The sequence below is a fragment of the Colias croceus genome, chromosome 2 (assembly GCF_905220415.1).
Source record: "Colias croceus chromosome 2, ilColCroc2.1".
Taxonomy (NCBI): domain Eukaryota; kingdom Metazoa; phylum Arthropoda; class Insecta; order Lepidoptera; family Pieridae; genus Colias; species Colias croceus.
In genome coordinates, this window is record NC_059538.1 from 11,920,004 (window position 1) to 11,944,379 (window position 24,376).

At 32.1% G+C, this 24,376-nt stretch overlaps 1 protein-coding gene across 1 annotated transcript; it reads left to right on the forward strand.

Moving 5' to 3' along the window:
* Positions 1-1,079: 1,079 nt before the first annotated feature.
* Positions 1,080-22,937, forward strand: LOC123700624 (inactive ubiquitin carboxyl-terminal hydrolase MINDY-4B). Its single transcript, XM_045647870.1, has 12 exons — positions 1,080-1,097; positions 11,192-11,280; positions 11,597-11,693; positions 14,959-15,091; positions 16,997-17,168; positions 17,640-17,705; positions 19,001-19,071; positions 19,575-19,722; positions 20,571-20,708; positions 21,066-21,145; positions 21,565-21,699; positions 22,874-22,937. Exons 1-12 carry the CDS (start codon positions 1,088-1,090, stop codon positions 22,935-22,937), a joined length of 1,203 nt encoding a protein of 400 aa, XP_045503826.1. The 5' UTR covers positions 1,080-1,087.
* The last annotated feature ends 1,439 nt before the right edge of the window (positions 22,938-24,376 follow it).

Sequence of the window (24,376 nt, forward strand, 5' to 3'; positions counted from 1 at the left end):
TCACGCGTCAACAACTGTACCAAGAAGGCGGTCGAATACTTACTTTAATAGATAATATTTCCAAACAGTTCGGACTTGGCCAGTTTTTAAAACATAAAAAGCATTCATCAATCACTCGCTTACTTAATTTAGAAGTAACGTAGCCTAGATTTCAATGAGATTAGATTTTTTGTCTAATGTACCTAATTCCGTTCATTAAGCCTAGATTTTAACGTTAGATAGATCACTTATCTTTATTAAAACACTAGCTTTTTACCACGGTTTTGCTAGAGATTTAATCAAACTGAAATCAACTCTTAAAACTATATTTTCGTCAGAAAAATTATGTCTAAGCCCTCATTAATAATAATCTTAATTTTAAAAAGGTGAAATAAAGATTTATTTTCGGAACAAAATATACAGGGTTACTTGTAAAACACCAGCAACCTCGCAGGACAAGATAGCTAACATCATAAGTAACAACATTTGTTCTTACAAGTAACCCTGTATATATAAATTCGTAACTGTAAGTTTAGTATGAGTTTTTGTAATAAATATTATTTAATCACTTTGACAAGGCAAAGCAATCTCAAAATGAACCTCCGATCGGAAAGATCGTGAAATAACAGAACAATATTATTTCTTTTACTTTATTTTCTCCTTTCCTGAGTTTATATGATTTTAAGTGAACCAAAATTATTTCCATAACTTTTTACCTACTTTATTAAAGCCAAGACAATATTATTACGTAGATAAATAAAAAAATACACAGTACTCATGTACAGCATTATTTGTATAATATATTTTTTTTTATTTTTAAAGCTTTTGCTTTTAAGTAGAGTTTAAAATAGATTCAATGTTCTATTAAAAAAAAACTACTGTAGCATTTATATCGATATTTTACGTACATAAACACAAAAACTGTATATAAACCGCTTTTTAGATTAGCTAGCTTAGAATGGACGAACTAACAAAATATCTTGTGTACAATAAAACACCGACTTCTCACAATAATATGAAATATGAAGCAATAAGAGACGATAAGAGTGTCAAGAGAAGTGTAGAAGTTGAGAAGAGATTACTCCTCTTGTCACCGGAATTGGGAAGGATGAGTGATGGTAAGTTAATATATTTATTTTATAGATTTGTTGTTATTTTTTTGTGGTTAGCTTATACGTGTAGAGATTAAGAGATCCAAAGTTGAATTGCCTGTCTGGCCAAACAATTGTCTACAAAAATTTTGTAGAATTTTTTTTTGTAAAATTTTTATTGGATCTCTTTTATTTTACGATATTGATACGTTTTCATCTATCATTGTATTGTTTCTTGTTGCATTTCTCGAAAAGAAGTTGTTGTTTATGGCAAAAAAAAAGAAACTAAAAAGTTTAAATTATTTAAATCCAATTTGAAGTTACCCTGATTTCGTAGTACAAAAAAAAAACATCTTACCACATTTATTTACATTTTTATTAAAATTCAGTACACATATAGATATACACATCCAGGGGTAGGTATATCTCACACAAAACCTATAAGCTCCCTTATCTACGCTTGTTCATTTGCAAAGAATAAAACACAATTATAATGAATTGCCCTCCCGGCTTATCGCGATTCGTTGTGTCCACGGGCTAACTGCCAAATTAACGTCGTGATAATAATTTTACAGCCCTAACCTCTTATCTAGCTATTATTTATTTGAATACAATTAAAACAATTGTATATTTTTTAACAGATCTATGGCCTGTACCTAATATTTCTCTATAAATAAAGATTACAATTATTCAATCAATAATATTTATAAAAAATTGGTTGTCTGTAAAGTCGGTTTACTGACGATAGTTGAACGTGACAACGTCTTAAGGCCGATTGTGCTTCTTTGTCGCTCGTTCCGCGCTCTCTCGCACTTCAAGCCTTACATGGAACGCCTCAGAGCGAGGTAACGCCGCATGGGTCATGTTTTTTCGTGCGTGCAGCCGGCTCAATCGTTTTATAAGACGTTGTCACGTCAAAAACAATTTATGTAAAACACTACGCGAATACACAAACGATACTAAAAACAATTTTATAGTCTTACATTAATAAAGATAAAATATATGACAAAGTTACATAATTATCCTTATATCTAAAGTGTAAACATCTCAAACTTTAGCATTAATATTACAACAACTATAAAACTGCTCTGTAAAACTAGAAGCGTGTCTCGTTATTTACTTAAATTTTTATCTCCAGTGATATTAAACCACAGTCCATAAATAGTTTGTGTAACAACGCGCAGGAAGCTCATAAAGATAAATTGTTCACGCTGTTCTAGTCTTTATTGAGACGTTAAATGTTATAGTACGATCATGTGCAATTGGGTTGTCATTAGGTATATATTCCCGTGCACCATGCATATTGATGTGGACAAAATTAATAGACTAAATTTTTAGATAACGAACCTATAAATAAATTCTTTTTATCAGTTATATTTAATTGTAAAGCGCTAATAAAATAATTAACATTACATATTCATAATAAACTAAACATTCATTTTTTCCCTATGCGGCAACGGCGCGTCAGCCGCTCGTTATGCGTTCACCGTGCGTAGCGGCAACGCTTGTCATGCGTTGGTCGTGCGGATCGGCAACGTAGCGTCAGCCGCTCGTCGTGCGATTGGCGTGCGTAGCGGCAACTTCGCTTCAGTCGCTGGTCGCGCGGAACGGCAAAGTATCATCAACCGGTCGTTTTGCGTTCGTCGTGCAGAGCGTTCACGTTCGCAATGCATTGCTCCTGATGACAACAGTTTTAATTTTTTTTTACACAAGATTCAAAGCAAACACATTCTTCAGCTTCATATTATTAGTATAGCTTAATGTTCGTATACTAAATTTTGTTGTCCATCTATCTCGATGAATATTTGTCCAACAACATACTATGCTAGTATGTAGGTCCAAGCACCTGTCGACACGGCTAAGCTCAGCGACCACTGGCCTGGCGCACAGCCAGGTTAGAAAATCGGTGTTGCCCTAATGTTAACGAAATTGTAGGCATGTCTTCTATTTCGTATATCTCACAGATAGAATCTTTTTTTGTAAAAACTAGTTTATATAGTACGTCACTTTTGTACTGTTGTGGAAGATGATGATGAACTGTTTTAATAAAAGTTTAGATTGTAAAAATATTTTTGAATGTTGTGTTTTCTGGTGTTTATTAGTATGAAGAATATTAGAGAATGCTCTTCACCATAAAGTACATTGATCAATTGAAGATTTTTATTCGATTGGGTAAAATAGGGTTGTGGAGCTCTCCATGATTTTTTTTCAATCTATCAGAATTTTTCAATAAAATAATTTTATTATACTACGCCATCAAGTCGAAAGCTACGCTCTACGCTAGAAGCTACGAAAATAGCTACGTCGTAGTAACTACTTTAAAATTATTATTTCGTTTTTGTATCGAGATTTTTGGTATTTTTAAATATTGCACGCCTCATAAGCGAAGCGTTGAGGTGGGTACTACTGTCACTTCGCGCAAAACATCTGATTTTTCAAACTTAAAATGTCTTTATGTATCATACATTGCACTTGTAAGATAATACATACACACACATATTAAGAAAAAACACTACTTTTAACATTCATGATATTTTTGATGTCATTTTTGTTATTTAAACTAGTTAAAAAACAGTTTAAAAAAGTTCTGTCTTGGACGTCCGTGTGTCTGTATGTGCGGAGGATTTTCTTGTTAACACGATAGCGACCGAAATACTTTACTAATCGAGTCTTTTTTTTTCTCTTACGCTTGAGTATGCTCAGGAATAGAACCCTTTCATTTTTCAGGGTCTTATTCGATGTGGTTTAATTGTTATTAAATAAACAAAAAAAAAATTTCCTTACTTTTCCAACTGTTTTATTTTATTTCTTTTTTATATTTATAGTGTACTCTTTATAAATAATCAATTTTATTGTAAAGGATGAGATTATGAGGCGTGCACTTTTGGATTTTCCGAACTATTTTTAACTTTAATCGACTATTATCATAAATTTCATACAATATCGATGACAATAATTAATAAAGTTTTTTTGAACCGTATTATTATCATTTAAAAATACGCCCTTGGGAATTGTGTCTACGTATTATTATAAAGACTCAAAACTGCGAAAATGCACTTTTCCATCCTATGCAAGTCAGCATATCACCAACAAACAGCACGAATCACCTACAGTCTACGTAAATCACGCGCAAACTGACGTTACTTCAAAAATTGAACGACGCCATTTTGAAATATGGCCGCGGTTTATATTGCAACCGCTCACGAATGTAGGCGTCTATAAATAAAAGACTAATTTCCTTAGGTGCTGATATTGACTGGGTGTAGACGATGTAACAATTTTCTAGTAAAATTGGGTTTCACGTGGTAATGGCAATATGTTGGCGACACCTGAAATTGGATAAGAATATTCTGTTTACATTGGCTAGGAATTTTCGAGATGTATTGAGTTTATTGGAAAATAAGTTGGTGTGGGTTATTTGAAAATAAAACTAGGTAATCTTGGTTATACGAGTGCTTTTGGATTGTAAAAAAAATATTATTGCATTGGGATGGAAATTATAATGCTTTCTTCATAAATGCTGTAAAGTACTGTTGTGGTAGGTATAACCTATTATTTAAGATGATTAACTACTCGAAAGTATTTAAAATAAAACGAATTTAATTCTAACATACTGACATACATTTCAAGATTTTAACAAATACAGAGATACCAAAACATTGGTGAGAGCTTGATACTGTTGTTATTCCTTCCCTTTCTGACGAGTTATTTTGGACAAATCTTTGAAGGTTTTGCTTGACATAGTTCATAATATGCTTTTTTAAAGCTTCAGATGCTGATTGATGGTAATGAACCTTAAAAAAAGAACAGAAGAACTTTAACTAGCATACAAATCAAAAAACATTTCTTTCTTAATTTTTCGCGTTCTCATTTACATTAGGATTATTTTGATAATCTTTATTAGTATCGATTTGGTGTCGAGTAACATCGAAAGCCACATCTTTTACCAAGTATACAACACTAGCTGCTCCGCGCGGTTTCACCCCCGTGGCTCCACTCCTGTTGGTCGTAGCGTGATTATATATAGCCTATAACCTTCCTCGATAAATGGGCTATCTAACACCGAAAGAATTTTTCAAATCGGACCAGTAGTTCCCGAGATTAGCGCGTTCAAACAAACAAACAAACTCTTCAGCTTTATAATATTATAGTATAGAAATAAGCACTAAACACCCATTAAAATCGAAACCTTCATGCGCCACTGCCACTCAGGATCAACCATATAATTACAAGTTCACCCTCAAACACATGATTAAGTACTTGCAACGGCCTTGCACAAAATCATTAGACCTTGGGCTTGTACATGCTATCACTTGCTCTATACCACCTAGCATGGATTGACGTCTCATTATAGTGCCTTAATTGTATCAGCGACAATGGGTATGTCAGATTTTAATTAGTTTAGTGTAGGACAGTTTTTTTTATATCGATGCCTCCTAAGTATAATGAGTCAACTGACATTTTAGTAATTTTACAGGAGAGTGATTTGAAGGCAAATCATTTATATTTTAATGAAATCTTATTACTTCGAAACAAAGTAAATGTTTTTTTAATAAAAATTGTAAGCTCTTCCTTTGGTATAAAATGATTTTGCTGATTTTTGTTTTTAAATGGCATTTTTTGTAGATGGCTGGGTATACGCCGGCGGGACTCAATAGTGAAATGGTTTAACTACCAGTTATATTTATGTACGTTGTTCATCAAAATCTGTCGTTTACACCAAAATCACATGAAATAATGATTGTCATTTTATTAATTTAATTTGACTTTTGTTTGTTTTCGGGTTTTTATATCTCAACAAATAATAAAATGCTGAAATTATGTCAATTGACTCATTATACTAGGAAAGTAATCAGCAATGTTAACATTTGAAACCTCAACGTATACTGGACCAATGTAATTTACTGAGGTTTATTTTTAGGATTTTTTTTGTAATACCTTTCGATGTGTGTGATTAATAAAAGCTAGGAAGAAGAACATGAATAAGATACCAATAACAACTCATTTTGAAGAATCACAATGTATTTTTCGCCATAATTAAGTAGGAATATCTTTTTAACATAATAGCTTTACTAAATGCTACAACGTGAACAAATCGCAATTAAAAAAATATCAATTGGTAACTTACGTTTAACAAAAATGAAAATTATAGAAATTAATAACGTAATAATCCAGGAATTTCTAATGCTCAAAATATAGTTATAAGGTTTAACAAATTAAAAATAAGTCGTTAGATCCATTAGAATTAGTTGAAATCAATTAATTTATTAAAAAATAAATGAAATTCCTCTTTTTTGCTATAAGTTATTACGAATTTCATTATTATAACATAGAAAGCCTTTCTTAAAGCTACAAATAAAAACAAATCAACATTTAACAAATTAACAATGTTCCATCATCATAGAGAAATAATTTAATAACGTAACCGCCTAAGGCATTTCTAATGCTTAAGAAAAATAACTTTTAACAATTTAGAGTCATCTATAATCATAAGTCAGAATCGCTGTCGTTAGCTGCATTAGAGTTCGTTGAAATCAAATTATTACAAAATAAATGATACTCTTTAGGAATTACCAGTGTCTTACAAAGATCCATCAAATCTTTGTGCTTATTTTGGTCAATAGGAATGGGTATCTGATAAGCTAAAGAAATATTATCTACGTCAATATTTAACTCTCTTCTATTTCGTGTAGCTTTTGATATCTTTACACAATCTATCCACTTGTAAGCATCATCTTGGTATCTCGTTTTACAAATCAGCCTATATGGATAATCCACCAGCTTTAAACTAGTTCTTCTGTTACTTTATTCCAGTGCATTTTTGATACATCATTGATAGTTGTCCAGTTATTTATAAGTCATAGCTTTGTTTTAAAGTCTTTAACTAAATCCTGAGACATTTTAATAACTTTGTATGGCTTTTCACCGGATTTGGCAAAACTAAAAGCTGTAGCTGTCTTTCGTCTGTCTTTCAATTATAACGTGAATACTGTCGCCTTCATTTGGACCCACTAATTGAAAGCTATGACTAATATCTATAACAAACTTCGAAATAGCTAACATATTATAATACATTAAGGATACAATTCTGTTTTTATTTTGGCCTCCACAGTTGTCTGACCTGAACCGGTAATCTTTGACACCATTACCCACCGTGTCTTCTATAAACTTGAAAACACAGCTGGAAATTTCATTAGCGCCTCTCTTTGCTGCCTGTTGATGCCATAAAAAACAATAACCATAATATCAGTAATTCATGTCATCAATCATCATAATGTCATCGATTCCTGTGAAAATTTTTAAAATTTTCACGCCCTGTTTGACTGCATTCTGTTAATATTATTAATTTAACATGTTAAAGAACAATTATTACCTAAAATTGCGTGCTTACTTGCCGCCATTCATAGTCTACTGAGCCGATATAAACTTGTATATCGATACAAGTTTATTGTGTCCCCCCTCACGCCCCGCGTACACTGGTACAATGTTATTTAGATCAGTTTACAATGTACGATTTTAACTGATGTTGAAATTGATTTAGTATACGTGAAATTATCTCGGTAATTATTGTACTTTTTTATTTTTTTTTTAACACGAACGTTAAGAACACGATTTATCATGTTCGTTTATATAAAAATATGAAAATACCTAAATTTGTTAGTTGACTCAGTATACTTAGGAGGCATCGATATGTGTAGTATAGTAAATATAGTGTAGGATCAATGGGTATGTTAGTTTTTAATTAGTTTAGTGTAGGACAGTTTTTTTTTGTGTGTGAAGGAAATAGATGATTAACTTTAGGAGAGCTAATAATTTTGTGAGAATTTTTTGTAATAATTGAAAAGTGTAAGAAATTTTGCAAAAAATTCGTGTTTATTGAAATTTGATTCTTATTACTTTTTTAAATTGTAACTGAGTTATTTCTGAAATCCTTAATATTACTATTACACCTAAAGTATTATTGACTAATTTTAAAGCTTTCATTTAGTTGTATCGATGTTTTATGTTTTCAAGAAAATTTTTGATTCAGCTTGATAAATTCACAAAGTTTCTAGGTATAAATTAATATTGTATTCATTACTTATTTGCAATTTCTATGAAATTACATAAATATTAACTATGAATTTATATTTTATTTATATATGAAATGGAATTTAACCTAAGCGGCTTATTATGCTTTGTTTGGTTTATTAATCTGTTTGAGTATTTCACGTTATCGAGTTTTATTTGTAAATAATTATTTCAACATTATTGCCTCTCGTTTTTGATTGGTTTTCGTAGCAAACTTCGTGTCTAAAAAGATGTGTTTTCGTTATAAATTGTAATGAGGACCAACCCCAAACACCTCCGTAAAAATGCTTCAGGTCTAAGCGATCTGTCTAGAATGCGCTCGCATAGGCATAAAAATTGTACGAACTCTGCAGCCGCTATTCCATTTTGATAACAATATTAAGTAACTAATGATATTAAAACTTTAATAAATCCAATAATAATCTTATTGATCGCGTCTCGAATCTGGGTTCATACTTATCGTCGAACATGCTTCGCAAGAATTAATTACCGTAGCAAATAACATTATTTAGTATTCTAACATGGTACGATATGTATTAACTATTAACTAATATATTCTAATACTAGCTTTCAGCCCGCGGATTCGCCCGCATTTTCAAAAAATAATCCGCATAGGCGGGCGAAGCCGCCGGCGGAAAGTAAGTTTATAATAAAACTAGATTTCCGCCCGCGGCTTTGCCCGCGTTTTCAAAGGAAAACCCGCATAGTTCCCGTTCCCGTGGGATTTCCGGGATAAAAACTATCCTATATGTTCCACGTTCTAAGTACCACTATCCAAGTTACCCTCTATATGTGTGCTAAATTTCATTGTAATCGGTTCAGTAGTTTTTACGTGAAAGAGTAACAAACATCCATACATTCATACAAACTTTCGCATTTATAATATTAGTAGGATGTAAATTTGTGATTTTATGTTTGATCTATGCTTTAAAAGGTTTTAAATTATAACTTGTTTTCGTTCCTCCATATTCAATGCACATTTTCCACAAAGAATTGCCCTAAACGCATTTAAAAATAAATCTTTCAACCTTGTGTGCATCAAACCCAATGCAATTTACACGAAGACGTATTCACTTTGAATCAATTTCACGCCTCAATATCGGAAACCAACCAGTTTATATACAGTGTTTGACGTATACACATGTGTACTCACGCATTTTTTGAAGTGAAACTTCTTTAAGGGTTTGGAAAAAAGTTTAGTGTAACATTTTTTCGTTACGCGTGACATTTTTCCGTTACGCGCCATCTTTTTCATATCTCAACCACGCGTGATTCGACGTATTTTTGTAAAGTTGCATATAGTAAATATTTTTTTCAAAAATAAGGTCATAAAGAAGTTTCTCTTCTTACGTGTGTGCACTAGTACATGCACACATTTTTTTTACTATAACCACAGATTATTAATTTATTACGTAACAATAACTGGCAATCAAGAAAATTTAGAATACTCGTTTAAAGAGCGTTCGATTTTAAATGCGGTTTTTTTAAATATTAAATAAAATTGTCTTTGAATTTTAATAGAATCGAATATTTTTGTAGTATCAATTTTAATTTATAATATTAAAATTATAGATACTTATTTTTAATTAACGTAAAAATAATAGATTTTTCTCAAAATATATTAACATTTCTCTCATTATTCCATCATCAATTTTTGGCTTCAGAACATAAAGTATTCTTAAAAATATTTAATTTAATACAGTTATATTAATAAAATACAGTAGAAAGATCGATCAGTGAAACAGATGTATAATGCATCTGCCCCTTACCCCACTAGGGGACATGGGACTTCACTTTTATATTTAAACAGGTATTTTATAAAATAAAAAAGGTTGTGTTATTTTAGGTATTTTATTTTCTAGTTAATTTAATAAAAGGTACTTACATCGAATGTTTATAAATACGATAAAAATTAAATACATGCTCGGTGAATGCAAATAATGTTAAGAAAACACGTACTGGGAACTTATCAAGAGGAATTTTACGGTATGTTTAAATTCATCTGAATGCATCGATTAAATCTATACTAATTTTATAAAGCTGAAGAGTTTGTTTCTTTGAACGCGCTAATCTCGGGAACTACAGATCCGATTTGAAAAATTATTTCGGGTTTAGATAGGAGGGCTATAGGCTATATTATAATATCAAGACCAACAGGAGGGGAGAACTGCGGGTAAAACCGCGGAGCACAGCTAGTTTAAAATTAAAAGAGTAGTATTAAATCTCGTAGAAAAGTCAAAACTCTATTGTGTAGGCGCAGGGCGTAAAAGTAAGATAGGTACATCAAACTATGTTGTTTTCAAAAATAAAAAAGTCAACTCTATCTAAGTGACAAATCTAAAGACCCTTCCAACTATCAATAATTTCTGAAGCAGTAATTTTAAAATAGCTCCTAAACTATATATAATTATTGTATTTATTTCATCTTATATTATCAACAAAATAATGATAATTTCGTTTCGCAAAGGTAAACTCTTGTTGGCCATTTAACTTTTAAGTTTAATCAGATTACAGTAGACTTTACTCAAGAACTTATCTTATTACAGTTAAATAAACCTTCTTCAATACAAACTAAAACTATATTATAATTGTATTAGTTTAAAGCCAAAAACTTAAAATCAAATAACGGTCTCAAATTATTTATTTATTTATTTATTTATTATATATACATATTATACTTTATTGTCCTCTTGTTCAATATTTTTGCTCAAAAATATTGAAGGACAATGCCAGATTTAGTATAGGAAGAGATGTCTTCATTATTTTAGTGCAGCCATCAACCAAACCTTGTTTCTTTATTTCATAAATCACTACATGTATAAAACAACGGCAGTTTCTTTGTCCCTATATTCATATGTATGCTTAAATCATTAAAACTACATTGACGGAACGGATTTTGATGCGGGTTTTTTAATAGATAAAGTGGATTCAAGAGGAAGGTTTTAGTAAATAATTTATTAGATTTTAGACAAAGCGGGCGAAGCCGCGGGCGGAAATCTAGTAGTGTAGTAAACCAAACTGACTGTGACATCAGTCTTTCTTCTTTTCAGAAAGAGTAATGTACGCCAGGAACCGTATTATGGTGGGGGCCAGACCGGCAGTCGTGGGTGGGACTCCCATCACTGAAGAATTAGCTACGGTAAGTGAAAAAAAGTGAAACATTTATTTATTGAATGAGTCATAACATATTTGTAACATTTACCACCAATAATAAAGTATATGTACTTAGTTTATTATTTATATTATACTGAGTTTTAGTAAGTATTAATTTTTTTTTAATTCAAATTCAAATTATATTTATTTGCAAGAATTTAGTTACAAATTACAGATGTTTTAATTACAATATTATGTGGCTAATACATTCTACCCATTGATTGGATGTGCAAATCATGTTTAAAATAACGCGATTTATCTAAAACAGAATATCCAATGTTTAGATTAACGATTGTCTCCAGGAGTTGCGTGTGACAGCATTCGGTACATCATCATGTCCACCAAGAGGAGAATGGATTCACACACCACTCGTGATGCGACCGGCTGAACAGCCGCTAGGTATTATTTAGTTTTATAACATTCAAATATTTTTTGTACATCAGAAAATCACTACATAGTATAAAACAAAGTCGCTTTCTCTGTCCTTATGTCCCTTTGTATGCTTAATCGTACGAGATCCGGCTGCAGGATTAGTGTGTTCATCGGTTTTTTGCTGAAAACCGAATTTTTATGTATATTTATAATTAGGAGAATATATATCGACTAGGTTGCCAGTCAAAATTTGGCCGCAAGCATGTTTAATTAAAATTTTTCTAATCGATTTTTGGGAAAAAAATTCGTTCACTTGTTTTTTGAATAAAATGTAGTCTACATCACGGCAAATGATATAAAGATTCAAAAAAATCACGGTTGCCGCTTTTCACCTGACCGCAACATCTTGGCAGCCTGGTGCAAACAGGTATGATTTCGATTCATTTTTACGTTCATAACGTACATTTATGAATCATATATCAAATTAAAGCTAATTTTTTTCTATTTATTATCATATATGGTTGCCTAATTAAATCCGGCCGCAAATAAGGGTTGCTGGCTGTTAAAAATTATAAATATTTACGCCTAAATTACATGTCCCGCAGCCGGAGGCCCCAAAAGAAACTCAGATATACTTAAAAACTACATTTAATGTCTAAAATGAGACTTTACACCCATGTCCGCACGATGCGGACCGGAGTCAAAGAATGAATTTATACATTATAATAATTATAAAGACGTAAGCTTGGATGCTAACTAAGGGAAATCGCACCCACATTCTATTCCCGTGCGAACGGCGTATTCAGCAGTTTTGTATGAAGGCAGGGCCGTAACTCCTCCCGCCGAAGTTCAGCGACCATTTTTGAATATTGTGAAAAAATGTTGCTGGAAGCTGGGGCTCATCTGCTTCCTCATCTGCTCATCTGTGGTCCTCTATAAAGTATGTGTCGATCTGCGTCACATCGTGTACCAAATGGCCAAAATTAAGACTGCACCAACCAGAATTATGTATATTATAGAGATAGTTGTTTGATATATTGCAGGATTCTTTTCTATAGCGATAGGGGTTTCTTCCAAATTAACTGAGTTGAGAATTGCGTATCTTGTATATTTATTTCTAATGTCCTTGATATATGTACCGCGTATCTTCAGTCAGTGGCTGTTCCTTAATTTTGTCATTTACATTATAGATCTTGTAATTCTCCGACTCGAACATACATCCAGTAGGTATAGTTAATAAGAATGTACCTTGGAGTATCACGAAGTCCTCTTGTTGCATTTATAGTGAGATTTTAAATGAGCGTGGTAAATATAGTAAGTAATGTATTATACTTCGGGCATTCAGCCTCTATGTACAAGAATGAGTTACTGTTAGTTGCTATATAGGGATAGGAAAGGATGAGGGCCTGCCTATTCTTATTTGGAAAAATAGCTAAATGAAATAAATCAAGAATATCTGTAGAATCTAATGGATATTTAAAAATTATTACAAGTTGCTTATTCGAAAAGTAGTATCCAGGCTTAAGTATATTATAATATTCCTATCTTAAAATTCTTATATTTGATTCTTATCATAAATGTTACCTAATTTCTTAATCATCTCCCTAACTGTTTCCATAACTTACATTGAATGATGATAACATATCTAATAATTGTCATTTAATTTTTTTAAAGAATTGAATTAATATGAAATTAATTTTCTATTGATTTTCCACTATCAGAGAAAGAATACTATGATGGCCTTTGATAAATCATTAGATGATATATAAACTGAATGCTGATTTTTTTGAAAAGCTTAAATGAAATTGATATATTTTTATAACATCATTGTAATCCAAATTAATACCTGTAATACCTATGAAGATCGATCCTAATCTTCACAGTCAGTAAAGCATAGTGTGTAAAGTTCGGATCATAATATGTATTGTATAGTATATACCGATAAGGCGATTCACTATAATTTTAACGAATAATTCTCGGAATAAAAGTCAGGGCCGTACTCAGGTGGATATAATTCGTGCATATTCATTTCACGCATTTTAGAATAATTTTGTGTTAAAGGTAAACCTCTAACGGGTTTCGAATTAAATTCTTTTCTATATTTGTTACTAATTATTAAAATTATTTTTATTCTTTAAATAAGATGCATTTAATTCTTCGTACATAAATTCTAATGATGAAATTAAATTAAACTAAATGAAAAATTTATTTATCACAGTTTTTAAACGTTTTTTTCAATTGAAATCGGATACATTGAATTCTTGAACCTAAGGCCTCCTATGAACCGCGAATAAAATCTTAAGTAGAATTATTATATATTTTTTATATAAAATGTATGTTTTGCCTCAATGGTGGTTACTACTGAATCGAAATGTAAGTCATGAAATTAGGTAATTTTATTCAATTTATCATTGATTAAGAAATTAAGCTATTCACTACCTTCAGTAGTACTTATATAACTTTATAACCTAGTTAATAAGTATATAATCTAGTTAATAATATAATTAATTAATTTTAAAGTAAATCTCTACTATTATTTAAAACTAGTCCACGAACAGCCTAACTCAATGTAGTGCTCTCGGGAATTAGACTTTCACGGATGGAAAATCTTGGAAAGGAAACTAGGACTAAAAAATAAAATAGGTATAAACTAGTAAAAGGAAGCAACACAGAACTATTCTATGTACTTACCAATTAATCTGGTTACTTTTCGGGATCGATGTTTGATTTAGCCTCCAGGCCGCAGAAACCGTAGATTCTGGATCCTCAGCTCCGTAGCGATAGCAAGGTAGCTATCTATGCCACGTTTTTTGAGGATCCTACCGACTGCGCCAATTACATGTCCCGCAGCCGGAGGCCCCAAAAGAAACTCAGATATACTTAAAAACTACATTTAATGTCTAAAATGAGACTTTACACCCATGTCCGCACGATGCGGACCGGAGTCAAAGAATGAATTTATACATTATAATAATTATAAAGACGTAAGCTTGGATGCTAACTAAGGGAAATCGCACCCACATTCTATTCCCGTGCGAACGGCGTATTCAGCAGTTTTGTATGAAGGCAGGGCCGTAACTCCTATCCTCCTTCTGAAACAATCTAATAAAATGACCATTAAAAAAGTGGCAAAAAAATTACCTCTACCCTTAAAGATAAGTTTTAAATTGAAAGTTTGGGGAAAAGCGCTCAAAATATATAAAAAAATGTAAAATGATATAAATCAATTTATTCTATAGCTATTAAAAAAATATTATTTTTCAAGTCAGCCTATGATTTTTAATATTTTTAGCCTATGGTCTCGCAGCCGCTCGTAACGGTACCAGATCATTGCTGTCTGCTCTCCAAGCTCATATCATCAAATGGCTTCTATTTGATTCCCGGCCAATCACCAAGGACAATAAATCAAAGGAGCCGCCTGATAGGTAAAAAAAAATGTAACACAAACATTTTTTAATAAATTTCTTGAGTTTCATAATATTGTAGTTAGATGTATTTTTATGGAACTTCAGTTTGAACGTACTGTTGATTTTTTTTAGAACAAAGATGTTTTTATTTGTAGAATATTTTGAATGTTGAATTAATCTCTACTTAAAAAATTATCTTCACATCATAAAGTTAAAAAAACATGTCTTCACTTTTAGATTTATGATATCAATAAAAAGCTTTTCCTATATGTTAGCATCGTTAGCACTTATCACCAGGTGACGCGTCTGCTCTGTTGCCTCCTATTGCATTAAAAAAAATGTTACCCTAAATCATTAAAACCGGCACATAATACTAAATATTGCCCTTTTTCACCGCAACTTGATAAAAAGCTCGTTCGCACATTTTTAACGACATCCCGTAGCCAATATTTTACGCGACTGCTAGTTGCGATATCCCAATGTTTGTGGTATGACAGAACAAAATTACAGGCGTCCCCTTTCAAAATCACACCCTGTATAACAAACATGCGGGGGTTATTCTGAGGAACGAGTTAGACGGCTACGATACCTGTAGTTATGGCAAATTTTTGCTTATCAGAAAAAGATAAATAGATAATGGAACAATACAATATTATGGTACAAAAAAAATTAAAAGTGTAATCTCTACTTATAACGCATTCTTCTGGAGGTACTGTGTATGACGTACGTGTTAAAAATATACATGATGTAGCACTGAAAACTGATCTACCTATTGCCCGCATATGTATCCCACCAAAATATTTTCATGTAAAATATTTCCAAAACTTTCTTGCATTCTGAAAAAGCTCTGAGATCTAATGTAGAGCGAAACTTTTTACCACAATATACAGATACAACCAGTAGGGAAACTTCATACAAACGTTCGAAATGGCTCACGCACACAAGTAAGCGTGTCTACGAGAATTGTATGACAATTGACAGATATAAGAATCTGTTTATTGTGGTTTAACTCTACTCGTCTTACATCTACAAGCCCTAACTTGAAAAAATCTATACCTTAGTTAAAATACGTGGCTGTGTATGTTACATAAGGGAAATAAGAACAAAAATATCTAATAAACAATAATTATCTTACACATCATAGAATTTCTTAAATTATTTAGAACCAGCTACATACAAAAATTCTAACAATTCCTCTTTATTAGTTAAAACATCGTTACGCAGAATAACCCCCTCTAGCACCGTGGACCTATAATGCCGATCATATTTCTCCAACACGCCATGTGCTGGGACATAAATCCCTGCTATGGCATTCTATGATACTGAATAGTCATTTTTATGCACTGAAATATTCAAGTCAATATGCATTTTGTAGATGTTTTTAGCAGAAGATAATTTGAACGAGTGTGTGTATCTCTTAATTAGTAACCTGAATTGTAGGTATATAACATTTGGAAGAGTTTCCACCTTTTTTGAGTTTTGTTTGCAATGGAAGAGCAACGCTATTATGTTTTGCATTTATAATATTTCAGTACGTATTTGTGTATAATGTAACGGAAAATACTATACCACCTATAACACGCTCAATTACTTGATCGTTTCTAGCCGGAGTTCTTTTTAATAGTTTTTCATCTTATAAAGATGATCCTTTTTGCACTGACGTTCGAACCCCGACTTGGTGAAGTCAGTCACTTTGCCCTTGGCTACAGCTCATAACTTTACACACATTAATACTATTTTAGTTATTTTACACATTTAGAAATTAACACCTTTTTTGTAATACTATTAACAACTTTACGTACGTACTTTAAACTTAATTTATTTATTATTTTATTTATCCCGATATTTCGAACACGTTACAGCGTCGAATAAAATATAACAAAATGATCGAGTCGTTAACTACTAAATTCCTTTCATCTTCAGCTATCTCCGACCATCCGAAGAGAGGCAAGAAGAAGCCCTCTGGCGCGCTTGCAGCGAGGTCATCTGGCGCTGCGCGGGTTCCAACGAACCGAAGGCTATGTTGGCTTTACCTACTGATCATACGTATGTGCAGCATAGCTCGAATTATTACCAGGACGGGATTACTGAAAAGGTTGGTAGTTTGGTTTAAATAAATAATGGGTCTTCACCTCAAGTCAATAGCACAAAAATAGATGCATTTACAATGAAACTTCTACATTAATTAGAAAGTCATCTATACTAATATTATAAAGCTGAAGAGTTAATTTGTTTGTTTGAACGCGCTAATCTCGAGAACTGCTGGTCCGATTTGAAAAATTCTTACAGTGTTAGATAGCCCATTTATCGAGGAAGATTATGCTTATATATTATTACGCTAAGACCAACAGGAGCGGAGTCACGCGGGTGAAACCGCGGAGCATAGCTAGTTAAAAATAAAGATTTAAATTTATGAGTCAGTGAAAATCAAGAGATTCAGATTATATTCTGTTTGAGTGGATAACAATCTTTCAACATTTAAAATCTACGTAGTGTTTACTTAACTCGAAGAAAAATTAAAAGTTCATTTAACTTATTAAAAAAAAAGTTTATTTTCTATTTTTAGCTGCATCTGTTCGAGTTCAAAAGTCTGGAGGATTTGCAAATATTTATCAAGAGATATTTGTATTTGGTAAGTATTTTTATCGTTAGATTTAATATTCAAGAATACCAGTTTTCAAGCTATATTTTTCTGATTAGTAAAATTTATTTTACAATTATATAGATCACTATAGATCAGAGAAACAAATGGAAAATGTATCTGCCCAAAACAGGAACAAACGATAAACATGGCATGATAGACAAGGAGCATTTTTACAAAGTGTATCTTTAAATTCTTCCAAATTGTATAAAACGGATCCATCATAAAACAACTTTCGTCACCAAAACTCCGGGGGCGTCTTGTCAACAAAACGCCGCGAACTTTCAACAGATCCCAAACTTGGGGCTTTTAGTTTCAATCGTAATTTCGGAAAATTTTCGCTGTAGTACTAAAAATTATAAGCTTGAATTACTCGATCCATCTTGATAATTATATTCATAACTTTTCGAAATAGTTTTAAGAGAAATCTAGGTTTAAATAGAGAATTATTAAACTTTGATTTAGAATTTGGAATTTAAACGCTGTAAACAGACTTAAATGTGATACTTAAATCGTTGTTTGTTAAACTAAAAGCTTTTATAACTTTTAATCAAGGTTAAATTTTATAGATTTTGTCTGTGAATAAGTAAAATGTTTGTCAAGTCTAGGCGGTGATTTGTACTTATAAGTTTAGGCTCATGGACCGAAAAATTACTTTAAATACACTTTCATATCGTAATTCTCGGTCATTATGTATTAATTATATAAAATAATGTATCATTTAAAGTCAATACATAAAAGATTTAAAATAATGTATTCCTGTATTTGGCTCTTTTACTTACTCGCATGAATTTGGGTTTACCGGTGACAACGCTTTATCTATATAGACTACAGGCCCATGTGGAAAAATGTATGGGTAATTTGAACCACCAGGTGACCTATCTAGAACGATATAAGAGTATTAAATAATAAGATTCAGCACTATGCTGTCACTTGTAAGCTTGTCTACCTGAGTGCAGATGAAAATTCGAAAGTTCGGCGCGCCGTACAAAAATCATGGAGACGGGGAAAAAATCTCTACCTGTACTTTCGAATTCTCATCTGCACTCAGGTCGACAGCTTACAAGTGACGGCATAGTGCTGAATCTTATTATTTTATGCTCTTATATCGTTCTAGATAGGTCACCTGGTGGTTCAAATGACCCATAAATTATTCAACACGGGCCTGTGGTCTAATAGTGAAACGTCGAGATAAACAATGCTATAAATAAAATCCCTTTAAAGTTAAATACTTTTTAAATGCCATAGATTATAAATTGTAAATTTAATTATAAAATTATAATTAGTTTCAGTCAGAAGACGGTTCAGGTGCGCTGCTTCTCCTGTATGCTGCCATCTTGTCGAGAGGCTGTGAAAAGTAAGAAAACTAATTAACGAAGATAAAAATACTTCAGTTTTGATGAATTTATTGGGTATTATATCGGTAATTATTTTAATTAATAAAGATAGGAAATCGCTGGTAAAATATGGGGTACCGAAGCGCGTCATTTTGTTTCAGATTTTTTTTAATGTTTAATATCTTTAACTAGGTAATTAAGCGTTTGGTTATACATAGAGCTAACATATTAAATTGAAAATGCATATGAAGGCTTAAAATAAAAATAATGTTTTTGATTCAGCTAACACCAGAAACAGCTATACCGATTCTGACGAGATTTTTATGTTGTGAGTGTATGGTGTGAGTATAATAAAGCTACTTTTATTTCGCAAACGGAATAATCGAAAATTTAAGAAATATTAATTGAGATAATTACGGTAATTATATCCTACCCTTCTAAAAAAATGCATGAAATTTATATTTTTCATTAATGTGTAAATTACAACAATAAGATTTTGTATGTATTTTTATTCTAATTTCAGTATAAAGAAAGATCTAGACGGCAAACTAAACTACCTAGTATCTACACAAGTGGAAGGATCTCTGAATGTCACCACGCTGCTCCTCACTGGTCGAGCCACACCCTATCTCCATAATGGTGTACAATATGTGGGGGATGAAGATCATTATGTAAGTTATGACTTCATCGTCATCGGCATCATCGTCATCGTCGTCATCATCATCATAATCATCATATCATCACCATCATCATCATCAGTACAATGTATTAGCCCGAGCTATCAATTTATTAATATTCGCTTTCCTATTCATCCTTAACAGGTGGTCTAACAAGCCCGACATTATTTTTTATAATATAAAGTATATTCACACAAATAGAAGCAAATAACAAGAACAATTACAATTACACAAAAACAAACAACAACAATTTGCAGTCGTATTAAAGTAAATTGCAGCCGGAAGTTATAAAGTTGAGATTTGAACGAAACAACTTACAAACGAAAAAGTATCAAATATGAAAACAATAGGTAACAAAAATACTAGTATGTTATAATGTCGTATTCACTAAGTATAATATACTCGTATCAATATGTAAGTGAACGTCAGAAACGGCTTCATGGATTTTTATGAAACTACAGAGTTGAACAGTAGAACTATCGCGCTACTTAACGATTTTCACATATTTTTTCTGTTATTCCTGTTTTGTGACCAACATAAATATTAAAATAAATTAAAATAAATAGTAGTTTGAAATTAATGCACAAATGGCGCCTTTTTCAACCGTCTTCGAAAAAAAAGAAGAAGTTCTCAATTCGATTGTAATTGCCTTTATTACCTCTGTACTTTCGAGTTTCGACAAGGTAAACCAATATAAATGATTGATTTTTTTATCTATTGAAAAAAAACGGCATTGGCCTTCCCTATGGTACCATTAAAAATTTTATCTAGTTCTGACGATTTATCTATTTATGTATATTGCGATGTAGTATAATTTATCTATTAATGGTGTTTATTTCCAGGCTATGCCCCAATTTGGTGTGCTGTCCAGAAGCCCAGTGGGTCTACTTGTGTGGTACAATGGTGATGATACCGCCACCAACCACGTGTCGAATCAGTACCCTGGATCAAGGTTGAAGACCCCTGCTTTGCCTATATGGGTAAGTTTTCAGGAATAATACCTCCTTAGGCCCCATAGTTAGCTACAAGCCAGGAAGTTTATTTTCAAGAAACTCAAGTAAAAATGGAAAAAGTATGTTTGTAGTTTTCCTTATTGTATTGTGACAGGATAAAATAACATACACATAGGTATATTACAGGAAACAATCTAGCTGCATAAAAAAATTACAAAGTTGAGCCGTTGTTTTTGCATGATTGACAAACTAACCTTCAAACATCCGTGCTTTAATTTTCTCACATTATAATATGTAATATCTCATCCGTCGCTGTTGCATATTTCTATTAAACTTGAATATTATGTTTATAATTTTTTAATAAAATATTATTTTTTTGATTAGGTAACAAGCTGTTCTGGACATTTTGGCGTACTCTTCAACACAAACCGGGAGTTATTACGGAACTATCACGCTGAAAGGAGGTACGTATAAATATTATGTTCATTATAATCATAATTATGATTATATTATGATTTATGGAAGTTATACAACCGTATAATGCTAAAATATTATGTCTAATCATATTTTGTGACAAATTCTATTCATAAGCCATTTTTATTCCCAGCAAGGTTAAGTGACGATGTTTTTCTGTTTTAGCATGTGGACTTTTTGTTAACTACACTAATACTATAAAGAGGAAAACTTTGTTTGTTTGTTTGATTGTAATGAATAGGCTCATAAACTACTGAACCGATTTTAAAAATTCTTTCACTATTCGAAAGCTATATTATCCACGAGTAATATAGGCTATATATTATCACGCTAAGATCAACGCGGAGCCACGCGGGTGAAACCGCGCGGCACAGCTAGTATTAATTAAAATTATAAATCTGTTCCCCAGGTTCGACATCCACTACTACACATGTGGTGGATGCCACGTGTTACTCAACGTGGACACGAGAGCTCATGAAGACGCTGGACCTCTAAGAACTGATGACATCAGCGCTACACCGTTGGAGAAACTTATTCATACTAAGTAATAATGGGAGTAGTATAATTATAGTCACCTCGATATTGTTTAAAAGATCGTGTGTACTGAGCACATGTGTCTTTGGTAAGATTAAAAGATACCAAAATCGTCACCTTAGTCCCTGACGTAAAGAAGTTTAACTTCGAAAAATAATGCAAAAAATAATTCAAAAATAAAAACTCTCTAAACGAATATAAAATTGAATCTATAAATCAATTATTGGAGAGTTTTTGTTCAATTCTTAACAAAAGCACGGCATTTGAAATAAGCTTAAACAGCTTTTTAAGAAGGAAAGTTATATACAGGGTTAATGAAAATTAGCTTCACTACATCAATCCGAACAACATGTTTTTTTCTACGGCTTTTTTAATAAATAGTTCTAAAAATTTACAGATTTATGAAAAATCAATTTTTATAATTGTTACATTTTAACCACATAATATTATAAAATGTACATTTTAACTAAGACTAGAAAATCGGCTTATCAGTGATCTCTTAAGCCTACACTTACATGCAAATCTACAAACACACACAATCCAAATCAAAATAGACATCCAGCTCCTATTTTGCTAAGCTTTATTCGAAATACTACACAGTAACACGAGCAGGTAGGTAGGTATAACATCGTGCAATTTTCGCAATAGGAAGCCGTACATTTGGCAGCGTTGAGCGCACAAATCCGCGGTGAAATGTTAAGATGTCTGCCTCTATATGAACATTTATTTGCTGCAATGCAAATGGAGTTCGTAAATTTAACTGTTTACAAATTAAATGTTCATGGTAGCTGGTAGATGGTATTTAAGTACGAATAATATGTACCCATGTATGTTTGAGATCGGTGAATCGTAACATTTTGATTTGTTTGTTATTTTGTTATAAGTGTTTATATTCTCATTTTATTTGGACCAAATTACAAAGATTCACTTTTAATAGACGAAGCTTTAAAAGGTCTTAAAGGCTTAGAATAATTTCACTATTAAGCTTAAAAGGTATGTCCACGCCATATTTCTGAGGAAAAACCTTTTCCTGCATTTTTCTTAGCACATAAAACGGGTTGTCGGTATTTAGAATTTTAAATACAAAAATCGAAATTTCTACTTTTCATGATGGGTTTCGATAATTCTATCTTAATTTTAAACTATTTTTATTAAACTAAATGTTCCCATAATTTTACTTTCAGATGGCAAGAGGCGAAAATAACGTGGACAGGAGCTGCACCATATACTTCTGATTCTCCTATATAATTAATATTAACGTTATTTATAAGTATACGAAAAAGTGAAGTATTAGTTGCTACCGAAGTACATTACAATTCTCCTTAGACAATTACTATGTAGTAGGTAAATGAGTTATGATATGAAATAGGTGATAATTTAGACATGTTATGCTTACAGAATGTTTATTTTTTTATTTTAAAATCACTTTAAAATAGTATAGAAATTAGTAGACAAATAATGTTGTAATGTGATACTCATGCATAAAAAAACTTGAGCGATGTCAAGGGACATCCGGATGGAACGAAGTGTCAGAGAACCACGCGCACGCCGCACGGCTTACAACTCTAGCAAAAAGTGTCGTGACAACTTTTCGTAAGAAATTTTTCCGTCTAGCCCCCTTTCACAACTCGCGATAAGGAACTTCGTTCCAAAACTAAGGAATTATTTATTAGATTAAAAGCGATTTACTCAGGAACTACTGGTATTAAATTATAAATATACAATATTATAATGTAGAGACGTTATTTTTAAAAGCTTTAGCTAAATAAGATAACAATACGACCAAAAAGAAAATGTTTGACTTTGACTCGACGGAACGGACGAAGTCACGGGCACACTGCAATATGCCATCTTAGTCATAAGCTAGAAACAATAATTATTATGCATTTATTAAATAGTACAGTATGAAAATAAACAGGATAGCAAAATTAAATTATTTTTTTTCTTAACTTCCCTACTATGGAGTTTTTTGTATAAGAAAAGTTCTTAAACCGAATAAACAAGCATTCATTGTTACCTTTTAATAAATAAAACTATTATTACATTGCGTACATAAAATACATTAAAACCTTTATCCCTATTAGCAAGAGCAATTCCAAATGACCATAACTTTGGAAAATAAATTAACAAGTTAAACTGTAGTATAAAATTTTATTGGCACCGATCTTGTTATGGCCACTGGCAATTAGGCATTGTACTAGCACAGAGTAATTGAGCGATAGAGACTGTGAGGAACATTCTGGAACATTCTAGTGTTTATCGCTTGGCTGAAATGTGTCTGAATGTTTTTATACTGTTTTCGTTTTTCGTGTCAATTAAAATATACATAAATTGAATGGGAGTGTTGTTTTGAGAATGCTATGCCAACTTTTTAATGAATTGTGGAATACATGCAATTGATACCGAAAAAAAACTTACTGGCATTCCCCGGACGAAACTTTATAGAAAACATAAAGAGATTTATACAAAACCATCCTCCAGAGTCACTCTGTCTATTAAAAAAAGACGTGTGGCACTCGGGGACTGCCGCGGTAAAGCTATTGCATGCTATGCCTTCAAGCCACACCTCCGAGCCCGTCGGAGTGGGGAGCGTGAGGATTTTCGTTATGGAATTTCTGGATTCGGTCCCCGCGCTCAAGGCCCGCGTAAAAATGTCATCCAAATCAACTACGTAGCTGTTGCATGCG